Source organism: Schistocerca serialis, chromosome 2 (assembly GCF_023864345.2).
Source record: "Schistocerca serialis cubense isolate TAMUIC-IGC-003099 chromosome 2, iqSchSeri2.2, whole genome shotgun sequence".
In the NCBI taxonomy this organism is placed as follows: Eukaryota; Metazoa; Arthropoda; class Insecta; order Orthoptera; family Acrididae; genus Schistocerca; species Schistocerca serialis.
In genome coordinates, this window is record NC_064639.1 from 564713845 (window position 1) to 564740931 (window position 27087).

The following is a 27087-nucleotide window of genomic DNA, read 5'->3' on the forward strand; positions in this document are numbered from 1 at the left end:
GGTCAAATTGTTTGACCCTAAGCCAACACTGAACTATTGTAGGAGTGACGCGGTGGGAATGTATGCAGAACTGGCTTCGTGTTTCCGCCAGTGACAGCGGGGAAACGAGGTTCCCATCGACTGCATCAAGTTCATGAATAAAAATGTAAATGTCATGTGACATTGTTAACTGGGAAATTCAACCGCCTATCGACAAAGGAGTTGTTAGACTACATCGGCAAAGTTCTGTGAAGGTTTTTATCCGCCTTGGCTGCAGGACTACTGCAAAACCACTGCCGCCCCAAGGATATGGTATAATTTCCAAGAACAGCCTGCCAAAAATACGAACCCAGTGATCGCTTAATACTTCCTTTGCGTGTGCTGGCCCCGTTTCTTGCGGATATGCAGGTTGTATGTGTATTAGTAGCGTGTAGGTGAGTGTAAGTGTGATACTGTACGCCCTTACCGGCCGCGGTGGCGTAGCGGTTCTAGGCGCTTCAGTCCGGAACCACGCGACTGCTACCGTCGCAGGTTCGAATCCTGCCGCGGGCATCGATGTGTGTGATGTTCTGGACTATCATCAACCATAACTATGACTTAATCTTTTTTGAAAACCGAATTTGGAAATCCAGTCCGTCAATATATCAACCACCATCCACAACGTTTTACTTGTCTCATATTACTTAAATATAATGATTTTAAACTTGTCTCATAGACAAATGACTACCTTTTTGAGAGCCATCCGAATTGCGTCGTACCAATACCATAGACCTATCTTTAAAGATTTTCCTCCGTGAACCGACTCCCCAAGAATGATAGTTTTATCTGGTAAACGGATGTAAATGAAGCTACTTTCCACTGTGCTGGAAACGTTTCTCGCTTCATATCTGTAGTTGTAGTAAAATTTTTGAACATGTGGTGTTCACTATCTTTTACAATCGGAGCAGCCTGCATATGCAAAAAATTCAATTAATTTGCCACACTAACTAATCAACTTTCTCCAGCAAAAAAGGGGTCTGACATGGGTCCATATTGCGACCTAAATTGTTTGAACGAAACAAACAACACAGCGTGTTTAACAGTTCTTATATTTCTTCTCCATGACTGGAAAATATTGCGCTCAAACATTGCCATAATTTGATTTCTATTTTGAATTAACGCTGACAGTGTGCAGTTAACAAAGCCAATCTCTTTTCTGATTTGCTTTTCTGACTCTCATCTTTCATCAACTGCCTTTGTAGCTCTATTCTCATTTCAAGCAAAATCTCGACTTGTTCTGGCTCGATTTTCCGCAATTGCTAGTGCAAAATAAATTTACAGCAGCTGTATATAAAAACAAACAGCATGAGCAATTATGACACAAAATTCATTGATTTCAACTCACTAAACATATTAATCGCCGAATTTGAAATGCTGTAGCAATGGAAGTATCTAAAGACAAGCGATAACAGCAGCAAGAGGAGCCATCGTTTGCTTCGTACAGCCTAACGAAAAAAAGTCAAGAAATCTGAGTATCGTCGCGACTGCAGAAAGAAGGTGGGCCTATATTTGTTCATCTGAAGATAATAATTTTTTCGAGTTAAAAAAGAATTAAATTACTCCGTATCTCGTCGTGAACGCAGTTTTATTTCATGCAAACTGATTTTCCGTGTTAAGCATATTTGGGTAAACCTTTTTTCGCTGAATTTTAACTTTCAAAGACCACACTGAGATCCAGATGATCGTATGCAGAATCTTCCAAATGATTTTTCATAATCGCAACACAGCCAGCACTGTTGGTTGGTTGGTTGGTTTGGGGAAGGAGACCACACAGCGTGGCCATTGGTCTCATCGGATTAGGGAAGGAAGTCGGCCGTGCCCTTTCAAAGGAACCATCCCGGCATTTGCCTGGAGTGATTTAGGGAAATCACGGAAAACCTAAATCAGGATGGCCGGACGCGGGATTGAACCGTCGTCCTCCCGAATGCGAGTCCAGTGTCTAACCACTGCGCCACCTCGCTCGGTGCCAGCACTGTGTTTCATTGCTAATACAGAGCTGTTCGGGAACAGTCTGAAAAGCTCGTAAGGGTGTTGAAGGGTGGGTTGTGCTGAGAAATAATTGTTATGAAAAATGCTATACGTTGTGCCGTTTCCGAGTTAATTGGTGGTTAAGTTAGCCAATCGGTCCGTTGCGGGCTCAAATTCAAGCAGCCCACCAAAGACGGTGTCGCTAAATGTCTTCATTTGGTTTCCTAAAACCGAACAAGAGAGCGATACAAAAATTGGACATAAGTAGTAAGGATAGAACCCAAACCAAAGTCTGAGCAGTCTCGTTCGCTATCATCTACGCCATGAGGACAACTGACACTAATTGCATCTGGCGAGCCGCTTGAATTTGCGCGCTCAACGGCCTGATTGGCTAACATCGATGATAGTTAATTCGCAAACGATGCGGGTGTCGAACCTGTTTTCTAACAATGATTGCCGCGCGGAATTAGCAGAGCGGTCTCAGGCGCTGCAGTCATGGACTGTGCGGCTGGTCCCGGCGGAGGTTAGAGTCCTCCCTCGGGCATGGGTGTGTGTGTTTGTCCTTAGGATAATTTATGTTAAGTAGTGTGTAAGCTTCGGGACTGATGACCTTAGCAGTTAAGTCCCATAAGATTTCAGACATATTAACAATTATTTTTCAGCACAACCTGCCCTGAAACACCCTTAAAAGATTTTTAGACTGTTTCTGTCCTACCCGAATGAGAAGTCGTATGTTTTTGCTGCCACTGTATTAAAAACAATGCAGTAAATTGTAATATTGTAATGTTGCTGGATAATACAAACTCTGACTATAAAACATGGATTAAATAAATGTCAAATGTTTCGTAGTCGAGAAACGTATAGAAAATCACTGAATAATTGATTATAGATATACTATACAGAGTCCAAGAAAACTCGCCATATCTTACAGAAAACAGCTACCAGTGTAGACAGGAAAGAGAAAGAAGGGTCTTTCTGCACTTTTACAGCACCCTGGCAGTCACTTTATAGCGCGGTACTCGATTAACACGCTTAGATGCTTTACTTCTTACGATAACGAAGCGTAGATAATTTATACATCTACATCTCCTTTCTAGGATGCTACTTCCACCCTGACACGGAACCAAGTTTGCTTTGTTGAGTGATACTTGAGAGTACTCCTACATCAGTTTTGTAATTTTCAGCAGGACATAAAAATTTATGTGTTATTTCTCATTTTTTAAAATGTGGAAACTGGAACATCACACGGCATTAATTTTGACGTGTCACTAATGGATTGTACATATATCTATCCGTACTACAGGTGACGTTGAGCGAATTCGCAATCTGCGAACAAGTTTCGTGATGTTTAATACAGCCGTGGGTTGTCATCATTGCCTTTTCCTTCAGACACGCAAAATGAAATAAGTATTGCGTGCCTAGATGGGCTGAAAACGACGATAATAGCATTGCTTTCTCCACGTCGCGGGAATGACATTATGTGCGTTAGTGGATGTTGAAAGTGTGGCATAACGAGGTTTAAGTTCAAAAATGGTTCCAATGGCTCTGAGCACTATGTGACTCAACTTCTGAGGTCATCAGTCCCCTAGAACTTAGAACTACTTAAATCTAACTAACCTAAGGACATCACACACATCCATGCCCGAGGCAGGTCGCACGGTTCCAGACTGAAGCACCTAGAACCTCTCGTGTGATTACGGCGGTCGGTCGTGATAAGCTGGAAATCCCTGTCCGGCACAAATTTTCGTGTGTCAATAATTGATTGTACACTGATGAGCCAAAACATTAAGACCATCAGGTTAATAGTTTGTTTGTCCGTCTTTGGAACGAAATGTATCACTGATTCTGTGTATCAGGAATCCTAAATTTTGTTGGTAAGTTTGTGGAGGTATGTAGCATTAGATGCCTACGCACAGGTCAAGTAATTTGCGTAAATAACGGGCCACTGATTTGCGTACGCGGTGATGGGGCCCGATAGCGATCGAGATGGGTTCAATTGGAATTACGTCAGGAGAACTGGGTCACCGAGACATCGACCTGAGTTCACTATACTGACCTCAAACCACTATAGCACGGTTCTGGCTCTGAGACTCAATTACACTGCTGAAAGATGACATCACCATCAGGGGTTTGCCGGCCGGGGTGGCCAAGCGGTTCTAGGCGCTACAGTCTGGAGCCGCGCGACCGCTACGGTCGCAGGTTCGAATCCTGCCTCGGGCATAGATGTGTGTGATGTCCTTAGGTTAGTTAGGTTTAAGTAGTTCTAAGTTCTAGGGGACTGATGACCTCAGAAGTTGAGTCCCATAGTGCTCAGAGCCATTTGAACCACTTGAACCATCAGGGAAGGCGTCAAGCGTGAAGAGAAGCAGGTCGCTCGCAGTTGTCAACGTGTCTTCGCTTACTACCAAAGGTCCTATGCAACCGCAGGAGAATGTCTTCCATAGGATAATACTGATCCGACCAGCTTGCGTACGTGGCGCACTGCACGTTTCGAGCCCCCGTTCATCTCGATGACGGAGTTTGTGGTGACGACCTTCGACCTAGTGGAAAAAAATGTGATTCACCCGAAGAACCTAAACGTATCCATTGATCGGCGGTCGAATCCCCATGTTCCCCAGTGCAATCTTAAATGACGATGTCGTTGGGTCAACATGTGAACACGTAGGGATGGTCTGCTGCAGAGCTCCATGTTACCCAATGTACGACGAAAACTGTGCTCAGGAGCACCTGTGCTGGCACCAGCATTGTGTTGCCACAAAGATGCCACAGACTATCACCTATCCTAGTTCACAGAGCAGACAAACCTCTGGACCCCACAAGTCTAGTGGTAGTTCCACTGTCCTCCTACCTCTTTCTGTAGATGCTCACGACACTGGCACTTGAACATTCCACCAGCTTCGCCGTTTTTGAGATGCTCGTTCATAGGCTGTGCGTAATAATAATCTGTACTTCGTCAAAGTCTCGTATCTCTATGGACTTCCCCATCTGCAGGTCATATCTTCGCGAGGGTGGTCCCCAGTCCGTATCTGATCCACTTACATACTTTTGTTGCCGTGTCACGTGCCCGCAACCCCGCAACGCCACCGTGTAGCATCCCGAGTCACGGTGGGCAGCGGTCATAATGGTCTGACTGACTAGTGTATATACGAGTATATCTTGTACACCTGACATCAAACAAATTCGCAATCTGAGACCAGTGTCGTAATGTTTTATTGGGGTTTATTGTACCTCCATAATATACGCCTATTTTGAAGAAAAAATTCTGATTCCTATGTCTTTTTCGCTGTGTATAACCAACGAAATTCTTGGTTTCCGGCGTAACGCTTTTCTTTTTGATGCTTGTCTTAAAAACATCGGCCAGTTCTTGATTTACAGGTTCTGAGAATCATTGCTTATATACATAAAAATCGTATTGTCTTTTTCAGCAGATTTTAAAGGCTCCTCTCGGTGTAATTGGTCTCCACGATTAGTTTTGACATCCCGAAGTAACCAGGTCCATCGTGGCTATTTTTAGCTTTGTCCCTTGTTTGTTGGAATCCACTAACAGGCACTGATTTTTAGATAGTTTAGCTGACCTAACTGATTTACACATAAGTTCTATGAACATGAAGCTATTCTTTTAAACGAAACATCCAACCTATGTCTTTTGCAGGAAGATCAGTTACAAGAAATAGCACGACAAATGTCCATTGAAAATTCATATCGTTTTATCATCTACAGTTAAGGCCGAAATAAATGTCACAGGAAATTTTCTGGACTGGTACTTCTTAAAAATCAGAGAGAGACCGTGCGCGATGGTTTGCACTTATTTAGGTAGTTAAAAAAGTTTGGTTTCTCACAAACTGTGAGTTGAGTGCTGACATTTTTCGAATTCATTGTAATTATTTCGATGAACGACATTTCAAAACCAAGTGTATGTCGTACGTTTATTCAAGTACTAAATTCATCCGTATGTGTTGACTGTTTAGGTATTTTCATCACTAGAGATGTTTTCAAGAAAGATCGTAGATTCTGGGAACTGATTTCTCCAAGGGTTCTAAGTATCGATTCTTCCAGGGGAATATTTGGAAATGTAAAAGCATTTTTAAACTTCCTGGTTGATTAAAACCGAGTGCAACGTCAGCACTCGATCTTCGGATCTTTGCCTCTCGCTTATGTGCCCTAGCGACTGAGCTATCCAAGTACGACTCACGAGGCCCCCCTCCCCTCACAGCTTTACTTCCTCTAGAACCTTATCTTCTACCTTCCAAACTTCACAAAAGTTATCCTGCATACACTGCGGGACTCGCACTCCTGTAAGAAATCTGGGGCATGTGAAAGGAAACTTCCTGGCAGATCAAAATTGTGTGCAGGACCGGCTCGCAGTTTTAACCTGCCAGCAGTAGCCCACATTCCGCTACAGGGTGAATATTAATTCTAAAAAGATTTTGTTTGAATCATTTCCCTGTATCTGACAAATTTTTCTATTCTTGCAGGTTACATCGCTCTGGTGAACCTGCCTTCTCGCTCACAGGCGGGCAACAGCTACGAGGGCCAGTCTGCTACTGTCAGCGGTTGGGGTCTGACTGCCGATAGTAAGTACACACTCCCGTTCACAAGTGGCGGCGTCTTGTATGCTTCTTCATTACACCTCACCTCTAAAGTCCTTGCAAAGGAATCGTAAGGCAGTTAGCGACAATAAGTCTGTAAATGTAAGACTACGTTACAACGTGTAAAATTTTGAGTGATCTGAGTAAAAGTAGCACGCCTCTGAGTAACCCCGTCAGTGCCACAAGTTTGCTTGAGGTACCTTCTGGATCAGCAAAATCAATGAGGCCCGAGAGAGGAAATGTACTACTACGGTACCAGAAAGACACTGTACTCAACCTGCCGCAATAATTACAATCAGCTAACGCTAGGACCCACCACATGATCAACTGGACATGGCAGTTTCATAATTTGCTGACTGTATAAATAGAAAAATACAAATGAATACTCATGAGGTACTGACAGATAGCCAAGAATAATTCGGAATTTGCATTTGAAAATTGATTAATAAAAAATCATCACGTATGTAACGTGGAATACGACAGTCAGAATTGCGAAGGTTATAGAAAACGGTATAAACATACATGAGTAAGTATAACTTCTGCAAAAACTGAGTAAAGCTAACTAATATTAAATAGTGTGTAGGAGAGGTGCAGTTCATGAATACTGACGGTTAACTTTTTGTGGAGACGGGAATGGCGAATGCGAATGCACGCTCCAATCAAGAATACAAAAGTGTCAATGAAGAGGTATGAAGGTGACATTCTTCTCCTAGAAGAAACTATATATGTAGTATGTGTTTTTTCGGCATAGTTATGGAACGTCTGAAGCAATTTGCACAAAATTTGGTACACATATGGCTACGTATGAGGAGACAGTTACAGACAGGGTGTAAAGTGATAACGTTTTAGTTCAGGAAATTTCAAACCAAACTAGATACGAATAACTCATTATTTAAAAAATAATGCTGTAGCCTAAAAAATGCGTAGGGCAAGGGTGTGGATCTTAAGGGGATGACAGGAAAAAAATAAAAGTGAAACGAACGAGACTAGTGTCAATACCACAGTTTCCGGGGTTCCTGGACTGATTGGTGACATTCTGAACGAAAGTTGACCATTGGAGTTGGGGGTAGTAGAAATAAGTGACTTCTGTAGCTTCGAGAAAATTCAATTAAACTTATGTCTTCCTATATCGGTAAAAAAGACCTCTGGTACCAGGATGCCCTCATAGTTCTCCGGATAAGACATGAACATCAGAGTAGTGGAATAAACTGTAAGTAGAATGTGACGATTGTAGTGTCTAGGATGAAATACTAGAGTTGTAAGGTGGAAGCAAAAACCACATTAGCATGTAGAAGGAATCTGTTAGTGTCAACAATTGAGCTAGATATGGAGAGGACTGTTCTCAGTAGTGCTACAGTTTAATTTGTTTATGTAAGACTGCAAAGAAAAGAACCATTAATTTTTTATAGCAGGTGCCTCATAAGGATGTTACAATTTAAGTTAAGAAATGAAATACGTAATGAGGACGTGTTAGAAAGGATAAAATCAACGAAATAAATCTGTAGATTATTGATAAGAGAAGAATCGTCGCATGACGGGACATGTGGTTGGGCATTATTAAAATGTAAAAGCTGAGGAAAATTAGAACCTTTAGCGCTGACTGTTGATAAAGATCGGTAAAACAAGATTATACAGAAACAAAGATAAGAATATGAAGACTGTTTCCATGTAAGGCTTATGACTGTAAAAATGAGATACTAACCACTGGTTTTGGCTTTGCAGCTTTAGAATACACATCGCATCTACTTCGTGCTGCTTATAGCATCATTTCTTCTGGAAGATGCAGTGTACATTTCGCGTTGGAAGGTCATCAGCTAGCGTAGATTAACCAGCAATCTCTAGCGGATAATCGTCTCTGTTTAACACATGAGAGAAGTTTATATTGTATATTCGAACTCGAAATCAAACTTATGATTCTCTGTTATTGCACTACCAGTTCAATAACAAGCCACATAGCTTGAACTTGTCATTATTGGTTCTGTTAATACTCACTTAAATGTTACATTTGTGAGTAAAAACAAATATCATGTGACCCCTGTTGGCCTAATAAAGCGTTACAAACAAATCATGTATGTGATGAGAAATATATAATATGAAATACATCACAACGATTTATTGAGTTTGTTCGGCCCACTAGCTGCTTTGCATTATCTGAGAAATTTCGTGACGTAATATCATAAAGAACTTATGTAATAAAATGGAACACCTGCAGCTGTCCTTTCGATGTTATTTATTGTGTAATTACCAGTTTCGGTGATTCATTATACCATCTTTAGGCCTTAACTGTGTAAACTCCAGTACTATACACGAACCCATCAGTGGCCGACATCTATGAACTGTGCAAACAGCGATGTTGTGCCTGCAACTAACAAGTAAGTTGTTGGCTGGAGACATGACATCGCTGTTACAGAAGCCTGCGATAACCAGTTCATAGGTGTTGCCCACTGAAGGGGTAGCGTGTACGACTGGAGTTCACACTCTGAGAGTCAGTTATGGTCTGAATATGGTGTATTGAATCACCGAAACTGGTAGCTATATTATAAGTAACGTCGAAAGGACGGCTGCAAGTGTTCCATTTTATTACATAAGTGAACGGCCGAAGTCCATCAAACCTCCAATCAGAAGGACGGACAGACATAAACCATAAAGAACTGTCTTGGCAACTGAACAGTCAAACGGCAGCTTGATGCCACTAGTGAGGCTATCACCTGTGACAGCATTCGGGAAGGGTAAGAGGAGGCCGTGTGGTGTGTTTCCAGACGGCAACACGGCCAGCACGCTGCAGTACACGACGCTGAGCGTCATCTCCAACTCGCTCTGCCAGCAGTACTACGGAGGCGTCATCGTCTCCTCAACACTCTGCGCCACCGGCTCCAACCGACAGAGCACCTGCAACGTAAGTACCTACCGTTGTACTCATTAAAACTAATACAGATTTTTTTGGTCATCAGTTCTCTAATTGGTTTGATGCGACCCGCCACTTATTCCCTTCCTGTGTTAACCTCTTCATCTCAGAGTGGAAGTTGCAATCACAGACACAGCCTGTACATGCAATTACAGCAGTGCTGATTTCCTAAAAATCTTCTACCTATGTTGGGCCGCGCGGGATTAGCCGAGTGGTCTCAGGCGCTGCAGTCCTGGACTGAGCGGCTGGTCCCGGCGGAGGTTCGAGTCCTCGCTCGGACATGGGTGTGTGTGTGTTTGTCCTTAGGATAATTTAGGTTAAGTTGTGCGTAAGCTTAGCGACTGATGACCTTAGCAGGTATGTCCCATAAGATTTCACACACATTTTTTTGAACCTATTTGAAAATAGTAGGATATCTTCGGAGACCAATAAGGAATGAGTATTTAGCTCATGGAAAGGCAATGAGAGACATGGAATGAAAGGACTGTCATACTGAATATACACCTTACGCTGTTTATAAATTAATATATACTGTTTCAGCTTTTTACTTAAATTTATTAGCACGACGTGTTTCGGCAGCATGTTGCTATCACCAGGTGCTTTACAGTTACGTGCACATTAATCTGTAGTGCGATGAGGATTATTTGCTGGGTGTGCCAGTGAGATTATATACCCAAATTCATCCCTGTACGGAAGGATTAATTTGTTAAAAGTCAATTCTATTTCCACATTATTTCATTAATGTATTTACTCAGATTTTTTGGAAGATCTATGTCTACCACACAGAGCACAATAATAAACATATCATCATGATCAATTGGCACTTTCATATTGAGATGTTCATGTCCCAGAGCATACTACTAAGATAAACTTATTTCAGTTACTGAGCGAGTGCAAGTTTTTTATATAAGCATATTTATGTCATGGAAAGCACCAGACAGTACGACTATTTCATATTTCCTTGCTATTCAATAACGTTGAGAGAATATGTTTTTATTTCAGTTAATTCTTTTCAATTAATAAAACAAGCACACAACCTTCGAGACATTTTTGAAGAAATTTTTTCTGCCTTGTCATTTAGCAGTATTTTACCATAAACTGTGCCATGAATGAAGATTTCTAGTTCTCTAGTTCTTCATACGAGTTCATGTGGCGCCCGTTGTGCTGTTCAAAGAAATTGGGGGAACATGTGTATCAACGTCCGGTAAGTTAATCTATTTTGATAAAGGCAGTCCTGTGGTCTTATTGGATGGCTTGAGAACTTCAGTTTCAAAGTAGGCAACAATAAAAATGATTCGCCATCTACTGGCTGTGCTGTGCGTTACATCGTCAGGTGACCCCTCAGAAGGAAGTGAGTACCAGTGTCTCAGTGTTTACTAATGCGGTACACAGATGGAAATTGACATCAACCAAGCACAGGCACTGCTACATCTTAAAGCAGTGCAAGTTGCAAGGGAGGTCTGTTTCATCCAAAAAGGATGGATTTTCAGTGGTATTGCTGCAGATGCCTATGCCTCTTCATGTATCATCGATAAGTTGCGGATACGCTGCAGGGATAAAGATCAGTACACAAAGCGAGTTGGATAATTTCTCCGACACATTATAACCCAATGTGAATACCGATATCTGGTCATCTATGTGCAAAACGACCTCAAAAGAGCCAGAGGAGCCATTGTGTCCGATCAGACTACAGTAAATGGGTTACGGGATTGGATCTTACCAACCAGACGTCCTGTTCGAGCACCCCGCATGACACGACAACATCTTGCAGCACGTCTTCATTTCCGCCGTTCCTGTGTCAATTGACGACAGAGGAGGCCAGATATTCTATGACGCAAGGCGATGGCCTTGTTCGTGTGCGAAGGCCCGTAGCGAGGGGCACCTGCCAAATGTTGTCCAGGAAATCAACAATTTCCAAGTTCTGTGATGTTGTGGGGAGGCTTCAAAGTTGACAGTCATACTGATCCTCAGTCCGTGGTCGCCTTGTCGCCAGGCGAACAGATCCTTCTAGTGCCAGAGGCAATGAGACGACCGTCTTTTGACTCCTGGACATTGAAGCAATAGCACAGCATGGCACATACTTGGGACATGCTTGACAGAGGAGTCCGTGTTCGTTCAGTTCCGTCACAGACTCTGCAAGAACTCTCATGGGGTCTCATGGGAGAATGGGAACGCACAGCATCTCCGGAGACGTATACCGAGCTTGCCACGTACGTGTCGGGCAGTGATAAACGCTCACGGAGAACATGCACCTTACTGAAGCGCTCAAAGTCCAATTAAAAGTTCCCAGGATAACGGGATGAATGACTGTTTCCACTTTGTTTTCGACAGCCGTTGAAAAGTTCAGTTCTTGATATATAAACAATCGAGGATGTAATGGTGTTTTTTGTGTGTCTAATTTATGGAAGACAAAGATATAATTTGGTAACATATCTAGTCCTCAGTTATCGCTCAGTGGAGTATGGGAGCGCCCATAGTCATGTTCCCCTAATTCTTTTGAGCGATATATAAGCTCATTCGTGATATGCTGGAATTGGTGGCCGGTGTCCTTAATGTGGGTACCTGTTGCTAATTTTGCATAAATGTTTATGTTGAAGGCATTTTTCTCTTCATTGTACATTTTTTAAGAAGTCTCTCAAGTTTAACCTCTATAAACGGCTTTGCATGTACTGAAGTAACTGAAGCAGTATAAATTATTTTGTAGACTTATAATGCATTCGCTGACCTCAATCAGTTTCAAACAATGTGAATCAATTTAAGTATAACGCAATTTGGCATGTCAGCGGCGTGAAAAGAAAAATGAGATGTAAAGCGTGGGCTTTCCTGAATTAAACTTAACTCGCCATAACTGTAGACTCGCCAAACTGACAGTAGCATTCCAGGACAGCGATTTAATGGACTTATAGCGGCACTATTTTAGAAGCTTTAGCGCTACACTGTCATGTTTGGGACTACGTGTTCTGGCCTACACCAGTCAGAGATTATACGGTGTGGTCACGTTGCAGGGTGACAGCGGCGGCCCCATGGTAATCGGCTCGACGGGCAGCTTCACCCTGATCGGCGTCGTCAGCTCCGTGTCGGACGCTGGTTGCTCGAGCGGCGACCCGTCCGGCTACGCCAGGGTCACCTCCTTCCTCGACTGGATCTCCAGCACCGCCGGCGTCGGCATCTCGTAAGGGCACCACTCTAGTGACCGGCTGTTCCAGCTTCCTCAGGAACAGAAACTGTAAACAATACAGTGTTCCAAATAAATAATTCAGTAAATTTAATGTCTTATTTACTAATTTCGTGTACCTTCAGACATACATCCATTACACCATGGTATCAGTTTTGCAATGTAATTCTCTTTCAATGTGACTATTACGCGCATTCGTATTTGGAAATTACTTATCAAATTCAATAATCTCATTTCTATGCACAACACATACACAGAAACGGCACATAATGAGGCAGCACTGTTGTGTTGAGACGACAGGAAACGACAAACAGAAAATCCGTTACAGAATTCGTCATTATCAATAAATGGTAGTGATTCTCCAGCACAAAGAGATACGGATATTTCGGCTGCAGATTTTTTTAAGGAGATGCCTTATCGTGATCTCATAATGAAATAATATTTAACAGCAATTCGCCAGTTCTATCCGTGCAGAGTTCTGAAATCAGAAACGATTTACTTCCTCTTTATTGCTCTGTAGACCGTCAGAATATACCCTTAGCCAACATGCCACCTAATGAAAATAGTATTGTCGGATCTAACCGAAATGATGAGTGGAAGGCTGAGTGTTTTCGCTGGGTTTCGCAAATATCCTGTTCCAGAAACAAAACAAGGGAACAATGACGTTAGCACCATATTATACAGGGTGGTCCACTGATCGTGACCGGGCCAAATATCTCACGAAATAAGCGTCAAACGAAAAAATTACGAAGAATGAAACTTGTCTAGCTTCAAAGGGGAAACCAGATGATGCTATGTTTGGCCCGCTAGATTGCGCTGCTATAGGTCAAATGGATATCAACTGTGTTTTTTTAAGTAGGAATCCCGATTTTTTACTCCCTGCCGCCGTTGGATAAGCAGCTGCCAGCAGCAAGTCGTATACTCCTAGCTTACCTATTTGTTACATAGTTTAATTCATAATTTCTTTGCGTGTTTTTGGGTACTTGCATTGTCTAATTCATAAATTTCGGCCGTGTTATAGTATTTGAGAGTTGTAGCATCGGGCTTTAGTGTTTACTTCGTAGATTCTTACTTAAATTGCGTGTGAGTTTCGTATAGGAGGTGTAATTTCGAGTTTTAGTTACTGTAATCGTAAATTCAGGCAGATTTTAGCGCAGTCGTTAGGCATTTGTACAGGTTAGTTCATACATTCTTTGCGTGTTTCCCTTGTGTTATCTAGGCACGGACTCGTGTTTCAGTAACTGTTGTTCAACATCGATTAGAATGGACAGGGACTGTGATTGCTGTGTTCACATGAGGGCTCAGTTGGCATTCCTTCGCTCACAGCTGCAAGCGGCGCTGACTTCGGTCGCGCAGCTTGAGGCTGTTGCCAATGGGCACCACTGTGGGGAGCCGGAATTAGGTATCACGAGAATGTCAACCTCGTCCCGTCTGTCCCCAGATCGGTCTGCCGCTGTGGTGGCCCCGGTTGCTGCCCGCAGTGTGGGACTGAGCCCTCGCCTGTAGTTGATTGGGAGGTCGTTCCAAGGCGTGGCAGGCAGCGAAAGACGTCCCCGGAGGCTGATCAGAAAGCCTTCCCGGTGCGTCTGACAAACAGGTTTCAGGTACTGTCTCTGGCTGAGCCAGATGCAGCTGCCTGCCCTGTTTCAGAGGATGATTCTCAGCCTTCAAGGTCCGGGCAATCGCAGAGGGTGGGCTTATTGGTAGTTGGGAGATCCAATGTTAGGCGCGTAATGGGGCCCCTTAGGGATATGGCGGCTAAGGAGGGGAAGAAATCCAGTGTGCACTCCGTGTGCATTCCGGGTGGAGTAATTCATGATGTGGAGAGGGTCCTTCCGGATGCAATCAAGAGCACAGGGTGCAGCCAGCTGCAGGTGGTGGCACATGTCGGCACTAATGACGTGTGTTTATTTGGATCTGAGGAAATTCTCTCTTTGGATTCCAGCGGCTATCTGATTTGGTGAAGGCTGCCGGTCTTGCTTACGAGATGAAGGCAGAGCTCACCATCTGCAGCATCGTTGACAGAACGGACTGCGGACCTTTGGTGCAGAGCCGGGTGGAGGGTCTGAATCAGAGGCTCAGACGGTTTTGCAACCGTGTTGGCTGCAGATTCCTTGACTTGCGCCAAAGGGTGGTGGGGTTTCGGGTTCCGCTGAATAGGTCAGGAGTTCACTACACTCAGCTGGCGGCTACACGGGTAGCGGAGGCTGTGTGGCGTGGACTGGGCGGTTTTTTAGGTTAGAAGGCCTCGGGAAAGTACGGGATGGGCTGCAATCTTAAAGGGTGCATGGCAAATACAGGACGTTTCCGGAATGAGATTTTCACTCTGCAGCGGAGTGTGCGCTGATATGAAACTTCCTGGCAGATTAAAACTGTGTGCCCGACCGAGACTCGAACTCGGGACCTTTGCCTTTCGCGGGCAAGTGCTCTACCAACTGAGCTACCGAAGCACGACTCACGCCCGGTACTCACAGCTTTACTTCTGCCAGTACCTCGTCTCCTACCATCCAAACTTTACAGAGTTCGAGTCTCGGTCGGGCACACAGTTTTAATCTGCCAAGAAGTTTCAAATACAGGACTTGCTTGGATCAAGGAACAGTCGGAATTGTAAAATGTTGTAGTTGTGCTGGGAAAGTCCCTGAGCTTCAAGTGCTAATAGAAAGCACAGAAGCTGGAATCGCTATAGGTACAGAGAGCTGGCTAAAGCCTGAAATAAGTTCTGCAGAAATTTTTACGAAGTATCAGACGGTGTTCAGGAAAGGTAGATTAGGCAGAATTGGTGGTGGAGTGTTTGTGTCTGTCAGTAGTGGTTTATCTTGTAGTGAAGTCGAAGTAGATACTCCTTGTCAATTGGTATGGGTGGAGGGTTATACTTAACAGCCGAACTAAGTTAATAATTGGCTCCTTCTACCGGCCCCCAGACTCCGATGATATAGTTGCTGAACAGTTCAGAGAAAATTTGAGTCTCGTAACAAATAAATACCCCACTCATACGGTTATAGTTGGTGGGGACTTCAACCTTCCCTCGATATGTTGGCAAAATACTTGTTCAAAACCGATGGTAGGCAGAAAACATCTTCCGAGGTTGTCCTAAATTATTTCGAGCAGTTAGACCACGACCCACGCGAATTGTAAATGGTTGCGAAAACACACTTGACCTCCTAGCCACAAACAATCCAGAGCTAATAGAGACATCATGACTGCTACAGGGATTAGTTATCACAAGGTCGTTGTAGCTAGGCTCAATACCGTTTCTTCCAAATCCACCAGAAACAAACGCAAAATAATTTTATTTAAAAAAGCGGATAAAGTGTCACTAGAAGCCTTTCTAAGAGGCAATGTCCATTCCTTCCGAACTGACTATGCAAATGTAGACGAGATATGGCTCAGATTCAAAGATATAGTAGCAACAGCAATTGAGAGGTTCATACCTCATAAATTGGTAAGAGATGGAACTGATCCCCCATGATACACTAAACAGGTCCGAACGCTGTTGCAGAGGCAACGGAAAAAGCATGCGAAGTTCAGAAGAACGCGAAATTGGCTAAAATTTACAGACGCGTGAAATTTGGCACGGACTTCAATGCGAGAGGCCTTTAATAGGTTCCACAACGAAACACTGTCTCGAAATTTGGTAGAAAATCCGAAGAAATTCTGGTCGTATTTAAAGCAGACAAGCGGCATGACGCAGTAAATACCTTCGCTGCGCAGTGCTGATGGTACTGTTACCGACGATTGTGCCGCTAAAGCGGAGTTATTGAACGCAGTTTTCCGAAATTCCTTCACCACGGAAGACGAATGGAATATTCCAGAATTTGAAACATGAACAGCTGCTAGCATGAGTTTCTTAGAAGTAGATACCTTAGGGGTTGCGAAGCAACTCAAATCGCTTGATACGGGCAAGTCTTCAGGTCCAGATTGTATAACGATTAGGTTCCTTTCAGATTACGCTGATACAATAGCTCCCTACGTAGCAATCATATACAACCGCTCGCTCACCGATAGATCTGTACCTACAGATTGGAAAATTGCGCAGGTCGCACCAGTGTCTCGCGGTTCTAGGCGCGCAGTCCGGAACCGCGCGACTGCTACGGTCGCAGGTTCGAATCCTGCCTCGGGCATGGATGTGTGTGATGGCTTTAGGTTAGTTAGGTTTAAGTAGTCCTAAGTTCTAGGGGACTGATGACCACAGCTGTTAAGTCCCACAGTGCTCAGAGCCATTTTCCCACCAGTGTTTAAGAAGGGTAGTAGGAGTAATCCATCGATCTACAGACCTATATCATTGACGTCAGTTTGCAGTAGGGTTTTGGAGCATATATTGTATTCAAACATTATAAATCACCTCGAAGGGAACGATCTATTGATACGTAATCATCATGGTTTCAGAAAAAATCGTTCTTGTGCAACGCAGCTAGCACTTTATTCGCACGAAGTAATGGCCGCTATCGACAGGGGATCTCAAGTTGATTACGCATTTCTAGATTTCCGAAAAGCTTTTGACACCGTTCCTCACAAGCGACTTCTAATCAAGCTGCGGGCCTATTGGGTATCGTCTCAGTTGTGCCACTGGATTCGTGATTTCCTGTCAGGAAGGTCGCAGTTCGTAGTAATAGACGGCAAATCATCGAGTAAAACTGAAGTGATGTCAGGTGTTCCCCAGGGAAGCGTCCTGGGACCTCTGCTGTTCCTGATCTATATAAATGACCTGGGTGACAATCTGAGCAGTTCTCTTAGGTTGTTCGCAGATGATGCTGTAATTTACCGTCTAGTAAGGTCATCCGAAGACCAATATCAGTTGCATACCGATTTAGAAAAGATTGTTGTATGGTGAGGCAGGTGGCAGATGACGCTAAATAACGAAAAGTGTGAGGTGATCCACATGAGTTCCAAAATAAATCCGTTGGAATTCGATTACCCGATAAATAGTACAATTCTCAAGGCTGTCAATTCAACTAAGTACATGGGTGTTAAAATTACGAAAAACTTCAGTTGGAAAGGCCACATAGATAATATTATGGGGAAGGCGAGCTAAAGGTTGCGTTTCATAGGCAGGACACTTAGAAGATGCGGCAAGTCCACTAAAGAGAGAGCTTACACTACACTCGTTCGTCCTCTATTAGAATATTGCTGCGCGGTGTGGGATCCTTACCAGGTGGGATTGACGGAGGACGTCGAAAGGGTGCAAAAAAGGGCAGCTCGTTTTGTATTATCACGTAATAGCAGAGAGAGTGTGGCAGATATGATACGCGAGTTGGGATTGAAGTCATTAAAGCAAAGACGTGTTTCGTCGCGGCAGGATCTATTTACGAAATTTCAGTCACCAACTTTCTCTTCCGCGACAATATTTTGTTGAGCCCAACCTACATAGGTAGGAATGATCATCAAAACAAAATAAGAGAAATCAGAGCTCGAACAGAAAGGTTTAGGTGTTCATTTTTCCCGCGCGCTGTTCGGGAGTGGAATGGTAGAGAGATAGTATGATTGTGGTTCGATGAACCCTCTGCCAAGCACTTAAATGTGAGTTGCAGAGTAGTCATGTAGATGTAGATGTAGTACGTAAAGAAATATGAATGTTTTAGGTGGACCACTTTTTTCGCTTTGTGGTAGATGGCGCTGTAATAGTCACAAACATATGGTTCACAATTTTAGACGAACAGTTGGTAAAATATAGGTTTTTTAAATTAAAATACAGAACGTAAGTACGTTTGAACATTTTATTTCGGTTGTTCCAATTTGACACATGTACTTTTGTGAACTTATCATTTCTGAGAACGCATGCTGTTACAGCGTAATTACCTGTCAATGCCACCCACATTAATGCAATAAATGCTCAAAATGATGTCCGTCAACCTCAATGCATTTGGCAGTACGTGTAACGACATTCCTCTCAACAGCGAGTAGTTCGCCTTCCGTAATGTTCGCACATGCATTGAAAATGCGCTGACGCATGTTGTCAGGCGTCGTCGGTGGAACACGATAGCAGATATCCTTCAATATTCCCCACAGAAAGAAATCCGGGGACGTCAGATCCGGTCAACGTGCGGGCCATGGTATGGTGCTTCGACAACTAATCTATCTGCCATGAAATATGCCATTCAATACCGCTTCAACCGCACGCGAGCTATGTGTCGGACATCCATCATGTTGGAAGTACATCGCCATTCTGTCATGCAGTGAAACATGTTGTAGTAACATCGATAGAATATTATGTAGGAAATCAGCATACATTGCACCATTTAGATTGCCATCGATAAAATGGGGGCCAATTATCATTCCTCCCATAATGCCGCACCATACATTAACCCGCCAAGGTCGCTGATGTTCCACTTGTCGCAGCCATCGTGGATGTTCCGTTGCCCAATAGTGCATATTATGACGGTTTACATTACCGCTGTTGGTGAATGACGCTTCGTCGCTAAATAGAACGCGTGCAAAAAATCTGTCATCGTCCCGTAATGTCACTTGTGCCCAGTGGCAGAACTGTACACGACGTTCAAAGTCGTCGCCATGCAATTCCTGGTGCATAGAAATATGGTACGGGTGCAATCGATGTTGATGTAGCCTTCTCTACACCGACGTTTTTTTAAGATTCCCGATTCTCGCGCAATTTGTCTGCTACTGATGTGCGGATTAGCCGCTACAGCAGCTAAAACACCTGCTTGGGTGTCATCATTTGTTGCAGGTCGTGGCTGACGTTTCACATGTGGTTGAACACTTCGTGTTTCCTTAAATAACGTAACTATCCTGCGTACGGTCCGGACACTTGGATGATGTCGTGCAGGATAACGAGCAGCATACATAGCACACGCCCGTTGGGCAGTTTGATCACAATAGCCATACATAAACACGATATCGATCTTTTCCGCAATTAGTAAACGGTCCATTTTAACACGGGTAATGTATCACGAAGCAAATACCGTCCGCACTGGCGGCATGTTACGTGATACCACGTACTTATACGTTTGTGACTATTACAGCGCCATCTATCACAAAGCGAAAAACTGGTCCAACTAAAACATCCATATTTCTTTAAGTACTACACGAATATGTAATAAAAAAATGGGGGCTCCTACTTAAAAAAAGCGCAGTTGATCCATTTTACCTATGGCTTCGCCATCTAGCGGGCCAACCATAGCGCCATCTAGTTTCCCCCTTCAAGCTAGACGAATTTCGTTCTTTGTAGTTTTCGTTTGATGCTTATTTCGTGAGATATTTGGCCCGGTCACTATCAAAGGACCACCCTGTATATCCAATGAGACTGATGTATGCATGCGCTGCTAAATGACGTCCATCTCGCAAAGCCATATATTTAATGGTTATCTGCAGTATCAAAGGAAATTAAGATTCATTAAATACGAAGTGATACTATGTAACCAAATACTCGATATTACTTTCGTACTTATGGAAAGCAAAGAGGTAACTGCCATCACTTGGTTGAATCGTGAATTCACGATAAATTGATAGGTAAATCTGAAGAATTTCCTGGTTGACAACTTATCGACCAAATTACCTACTATACTTTGTTTACCCCTAGTGTGTTATGGTAATGAAAATGAGTCTCTTCTGCGTTGCTATACCCATTTGAGTGCGACAAAAGAATAAGTTAGACCAGTGTCGTGAATAGTGTTCATTACTGATCTATTCCAATCCCTTTTTCCCTGGTACGTCTCTTTCTTATTGATCGCTCATGATTTCTTGTTTTGTCGTCCACTAAATTATATCCTCCCTGTAAGTTGGATATAGATCAAAACTTGAGGACACTTTCAAACGAGTAGCGTCACACTCGAGTCTGTCATTGACTTTCACTTTCGACGAAATAATTCGCTTCTCTGTTAACACGTGGAATGTTTGTTGAAACGACTTTGTTGTACGAGTGTATTAATGAAGGAAATATATTTCCGATATGAATCCGCGATCATCTTGAATCTTTTGTGAATACAGCCGTCTAGATCGCAAAATAAGATGTCTTTATTAACATGTTGTTTCTGGCAGCTACCATCATTAGATATCTGCAGTTAAGATGAAAGGAATATAAAGACTGACGGGCGTTTGTTATACAACATCAAACTCCAAAAATGTAAAAGTTAAAACTATGTTTTTAAAAAATTCACACACCAAAACTTTGAACTTGCGGAACATGGTTCAGAGTCAATATTAAAATCTATACTTAATCGGAACGTCAGCTAACAAGTGGTTCAAAAATTACACAAAGATATAAGTTCTTGCCGACTCGTTGGGAACGTTGCCTTCAGATTTTATTTTTATTTTATTATTATTATTTTTGTTTTGTTTTTCCCTTCCACTTATAGAAATACAGACATACTTTAAATTACAAAAACACACAGTCCAATTACAAAAGACGATTTAAATTGGCATAACTATATACTGATGACATTATTTCTTCAGGTGGCGACAATTAGTCCACGTGGAGTACACCCAAAATCGACAGCAACTGTTGATTGAATCTGTTAATAACATCTATACACCAGCTTTATGAGACGTTAGTATTAAATACATTCCAAATTAACAGGCTATTATCAAAATAGCTTTTGCTGCCATGATTATGCGTGCATAATAAATAAAAAGCTCTGCCTTATGACCTAAAACGCCGGGCGGGGTAGCCTCGCAGTCTGGGGCGCCTTGCCACGGTTCGCGCAGCTCCCCCCGTCGGAGGTTGGAGTCCTCTCTTGGGCATGGGTGTGTATGTTGTCCTTAGCGTAAGTTAGTTTAAGTTAGGTTAAGTAGTGTGTAAGCCTAGGAACCGATGACCTCAGTAGTTTGGTCCCATAGGAACTTACCACAAATTTCCATAATGACCTAAAACTTTGCGAACACTACACTAAAATATGTAGACTTGTAAATACATCCGTATTGTAAAAGTGTATGTTTCACATCTCCTCGAAACAAGTAGACTGATTTCAATCCAACTTGGTATACATATCCCTTACTGTCAGGCAACAATCGCTGTTGGGGCAAGAACTACCTACTTGTCATATTTCAGAAGATAGGATGCCAATTTATTACTTATATGCTACTAACTCAGAAAAATTTCGCAGACAGTATGCACACATGCCACTAAATGCATCTACAAAATTTTGTCATTGTACTACACATAGTTCAGGAGAAATGGAAGCTATAAACACGGATACGCGCGAAAAATTGCCGCATTGTGCATGACGTCTACATTTATTACTTCTATGCTATTAACTCTACTCGCAAAAAATTTCGTAGCCAGTATCCACATAAGAATCTAAATGCCGCTACAAAATTATGTTATGGTACCGTACATAGTTCGGGAGAAATGACGTTATAAACACTTAGGTGCGTCAAAATTTCCACATATTGCATGAAGTTTTAATACAATTATTCTTAAGTACTAAGATACTCCTATAGTCGAGTCAACTTAAGGAAACCCCTGACAACTGGCTTCGCTTTTGACAGCTTTTAACTACAAAGCGCAAATGACTGCAGACGAAAACAATCGTTGTCCATAGGGCTATGAAGAGGCGTTGCCATGGAGAAGTTTACAATATCGCGTTGTACGCTCAAAACAACTGCGCCCAGCGTACAGAAGCAGCCCGGGATATTTCACACCGACTCTATTGCAGGAGTAAACCTACATACAAGGTTTCGTTTCTAACAGAAAATTGGCAAAGCGAATGGTCAGGCAACGCCGGGTTTATCAGCTAGTGTTTTGTAAAAAATAAGACAATTTGGTTATTAAATTCAAATAGTTTGGAAGGCAGTTCATCTTGTGAAAGAGCCAGGCAGGTGACTTGCCACACAAACAGCGGCAGCTCCACTGACACGTTTATGTGTTGTTGATGTTTAGTTTGGGGGGCGCTCAACTGCGCGGTTATCAGCCCCCGTAAAAATTTCCAACCTTTGCTCAGTCCAATCTCGCCACTTTCATGAATGATGATGAAATGATGAGGACAACACAAACACCCAGTTATCTCGAGGCAGGTGAAAATCCCTGACCCCGCTGGGAATCGAACCCGGGACTCCGTGCTCGCGAAGCGAGAACGCGAGCGCGAGACAACGAGCTGCGGACTTTTTGTGTTGAGACACCTGTGGTATGCAGAAACAGGTAATTGATGTTTACAGCATTATCTTGCTGGGAGATGATGTGTTTGTGCCTGCTCGAGGCAACTTTGATAGATTCATCCATGGGGGACTTGGAGAAGCTGGACTGAAAAGGAGAATTTAAGAGCAGCACAAGAGCAGAGAAGATCCAGCTGAATATCATATATTCGGTGTCAGATAACAAGCCGACAGTTCTACATGACAGCCGAGAATGTTTATACTGAAGCTGCTGTGACTGTCTTCTGAGGCAGGATGAGCAACTCTAGGTAAGCAGTTGGGCCGTACAGAATTGTGTGTGAGAAAACAGAGGCGAGATGTATGCGAGGAGGAGGTAAAGGGACGTGACATGTGGAAGGGAAACGTCAGTGGAGCACTGCAATTGTTGGGGTAAAGGAACAGGACTAAGCTTTGCTATAGCACTGGATTTTATAGGATAGTGTTGGGATGGATTATACACCAGAAAAAGCGAAAAGGAAGCGCAGGTGGGATTATGAGGGGGTGACATTCTTGTGAAATGTGCAGCAGGCCTGTTTGATTTGTTGGAGGATGTAGAGTCTCTGAAAGAAGTGGATATTTTGAAGAACAATAGTTGTGAAACGAAATCAGTCGTGTGTGTGGGACATTTTTAGTTAGATGGAATGCTCTATCAATAGGGTAGATAGGGACAGTTAATCGTTTTTTATGGTTGGAGCTTTGCCTAACATTTACATGAATATGTAGAAGGAATAGGATGCGAGTGTTAGGTATTGCTGGGACTGTAGTCCGAAAGACTGTTTCAAGAGACTGTGCGGTGATTTTGCGACACAGTTCAAGTCTTGCTCTGGTCAGCGTGTGCCACCACGTCTGGAGGTGATGATCGATGCGGAAGGAGGGGCGCGGATCACCGAAGGAGCCTCAGACACTGCGACCGGTCTCAAGAAGAGAGGGATGGCGAATGTGGTGAAGGAGTCTTGGATTGGGCACGGGATGAGTTGAAATTTGGAGCCAGGGCCATGGATGTCGATGGGCGGTCGCTGGTTGACAACAATGAGTAAGAGGTGTCGAAGGCACGGAGGGCTCGTCGGCCGGTGTTGCCCTGGTACCCCGACGACAGTGCCTGGACTGCATGGACGTGACTGCCGCTATAGTCCTGCGTGCTCGCCAATGGGAACTTCCGTACCTCAAAGTTTCTAACAACAATCCTTTAGTGCTAGTTAAACTTTCTTGCAGAGTCCCACTGGTATTGAGGTGAAGCCTGAGAAAGTTCTGCTTTGAGTTTCTGCGCTTTATTGCTGACTGTTTACTGACAGGAAGCAGCACAGGCACCGGTGCTAACAGAGTTACGTAGTTCACATTGGATCGTGTTGTTACAGCTTGTACGTTTGGGCAAATTCTGTGGTAGATTAGCGTTTAGCTGTTTGGTTTTGTTTATTTTCTGTTATGAGTCTTTTTACACGAATTTATTCCATTATGCCAGTGTGTGCATTATGAAAATGAATGTCAGTTTTGGTCAGAATTACTCTGTCTAGTAAATTCTGTTTACGTACTTCGTTTGTACACTTATTTGTTGAATTTAATTTGTTTTGTGTAATTTCAATTTTAATTGTGAAGGCAATGGTATGGATTTTAGGTTACGGTTCCAGTGCTTCCATTTCTTTTCTCTTGAGGATTTCGAGAAATTTGAACCAGCGCACAGTAACGTGTTATGAAATTTTGTATTGCACGTTTGAAGTGTGATTTAATTTTGCTGTTATTGAATTATAGAATCGAATATTCCACTCACGAAAGAAATTATTAAATCAGGGCTAGATAAGGATTTTATGTTTATTATGTTCACTATACCTAACTTCTTTATAACTTTTTTACTTAACTGTGTTCAGTGGAAGAGATGTTGTTAATAAATCGTGTTACTGCTAACATATAACTACGCTCTCATTATTTCCAGTCACCCCACCTCACAGCCTATGTTTCTGCTATACCATCGTCACAAGGTGATTAACTTTGCTATACGGACAAATGGGAAGGTTTTTACAGACTTGAGTCAAATTTCTGTTTCATGTAAGGCACTTCAAGCAATGGTATCCTTTGGCCCACGATTGAGAGATTTTATGTACAGCACCTAGTCATAAGTGAAAGCGCCATTAGTATTGAAGTAATCATTAGGTGAATGGAATTCCTGATAACATTCAGATAAGGAATACGGGACTACAGTTGTTGCAGATGCAGATGTGGTAAGGATGCCTGGTTCGCTGTTAAGTTTGTGTTTAATGTTCTCTGCTATGATCACAGAACTGAGGGTTAATGGATGTTGCGTAGGTTGTGGTCGTTTGTGGCTTCCGAGACTAGGCAGGAGCAAGTATGCGTGGTGGAAAAAGACTAAAGACTACAACAGCGACTCTATGCGGCAGGAGTGACTGGAAATCATATTAGTACGCATGTGACAGCATGTGCTACTTAATATTTTCCTAAACGCCGCGCATTTGATTGGGATTGGTCACAAACGATTCCACAATAGCATTCCGACATCAATTGTAGGATACGGGTCAGGAGTCTGGGCCCACAGGCTTACGAGGGTCATGCCTGCCATGGCCGTAAGAAGAGTGCAGCGAAATATTCTCCTGCGCTCTGTAGGGGCATATGGGACAGCCCCAGGGGGAGCATTATCAGTATTGATGGGACTTTGTCCTCTTGATATAAAGATTAGGAAACAGACCGCGTAGTATTGGGTAAGAAAGGACAAGAGGGACAAAATAATAGAATTAATGGGGATTCACGTGGTGAATAAATCAGAAATTACACGTAGGGGGGAGGAGCTATGGCAGGGACAGTGGGACAACGACGAAACGGGTCGTAGAACACACGAATTGCTGCCCAACATCATGGAGCGATTACAGCTACAATAGTTTAAGCCATTAAGAGGACTGCTGCACTTCGGTACTGGACATGGACCCTACCCGGCATACCTATGCCGGTTTCGGAAGCGGACTACAACAACTTGTGACTGTGGGGCCGCATCAGGCACCCCGGACCATGCGGTGTATGAGTGCCACCTGTTCGACGATGTAGTGGTACATTTAAGACAAGAGCTACACATTTACAATACATACCACCTGCTCAGGCAAGAGGACCACTTCCAAATCTTGAATAAACTTGCAAATGAAATATCAAGAAAAGTTATGAAAGAATTCCTAAGAAACAACCATTAATAGATCATACCTGATTTAGGCTCCGTACACCTATCCTGTTACGCCCAGGCGTGGACCTGCCCAGCCGCTTCACAGCTGGGATCCGCCAGGTCTAGGATTAGGGGGGAGGAGGGTGCACATTCTAACCGATTCAGACACTCACCTAATATGACCGTAGAATTACTTTTAGGTTAGACGTAGGATAAGACAGGATAACTCCATAAGCATAGTACTGCAGCGATTCACTATTCTGGGCCAGCCGGCCAACAGTGCAGGTTTATAAACGCTGGCACACCTGCAATGCTGCAGGTAGAGTAGACTAGCAATAAGTAGTAGATAAGTAAAGCCCTGGTATTCCAAAAACACGGTAAGTAATGCCCATAGTGGAAACAGGAACAACACCACATTCTAGAACTAGATCACCTGCAATAAGTATAATTGTCAAAAGCATAAATTAGGACCCAATAATGTATTAGGTAGTGGGTTTTTTGTATCATGTATCTGAAGAATAAAAAAATTTTTTTTAACAAAAATAAACGAATGATCGTCTTAGTGTCACTAAGTATGATTACGCATGTCAATCACATCGCGATTACGGGCAGCATGGGGTTCACGCCTGAGCCTCAGGACGTGGGCTAGCAGCGCATGTCGAGTGTTTCAAGCGTCAACTTCGCGTCTCAATATCTCGGGATGTAATGGGAATATTGCGATGCAATCAACGCCATTGTGTATGTGCTTTGTCATGCTATGGATTGCTGAAGAAAAAATATAGGAGGTCCATTTAAAAAAACACAAGTTTGTGTTAAAAAACACATATGCTTTCGTTTTAGAATGTTTCCAAATATGTACATTCGTGGGCCCCAGCCCTACATTGATACCTGTGAAAGTCGTTTTCCAATAGCTGTTATTGTTCCGGAGATATTTTGGGTGGACAAGATAGCTGGGATATATATGATTTAAAATATATAAAAGGGCGTTTGACATTGATAACACTTAAAATAACATATAGGAGAATGCTGTCTGATATTTCAACAACGGGTTGCGAGAACGTTAAAACAAACACTGCGCTCGTTACCCTTCACTATTGCTTTGTATGGTGACCCCATGCATTTAGCAGGAGTAGTTAGAAGGTGGACTGGTCCTTTGTGGAGGTCAGTGTTTATGGAGCTGCTGGGTTCAGGT

General features: G+C 43.0%; 1 protein-coding gene across 1 annotated transcript in view; it reads left to right on the forward strand.

Annotated features, from left to right (window-relative positions):
• LOC126456220 (transmembrane protease serine 9-like) overlaps positions 1–27087 on the forward strand; it is a 141509-nt gene that overhangs the window by 79456 nt on the left and 34966 nt on the right. Inside the window, exons 4-6 of the mRNA XM_050091973.1 lie at positions 6462–6560; positions 9335–9471; positions 12486–12652. Coding sequence (XP_049947930.1) covers positions 6462–6560; positions 9335–9471; positions 12486–12652 — 403 coding nt within the window. The remainder of the gene's footprint in view (positions 1–6461; positions 6561–9334; positions 9472–12485; positions 12653–27087) is intronic.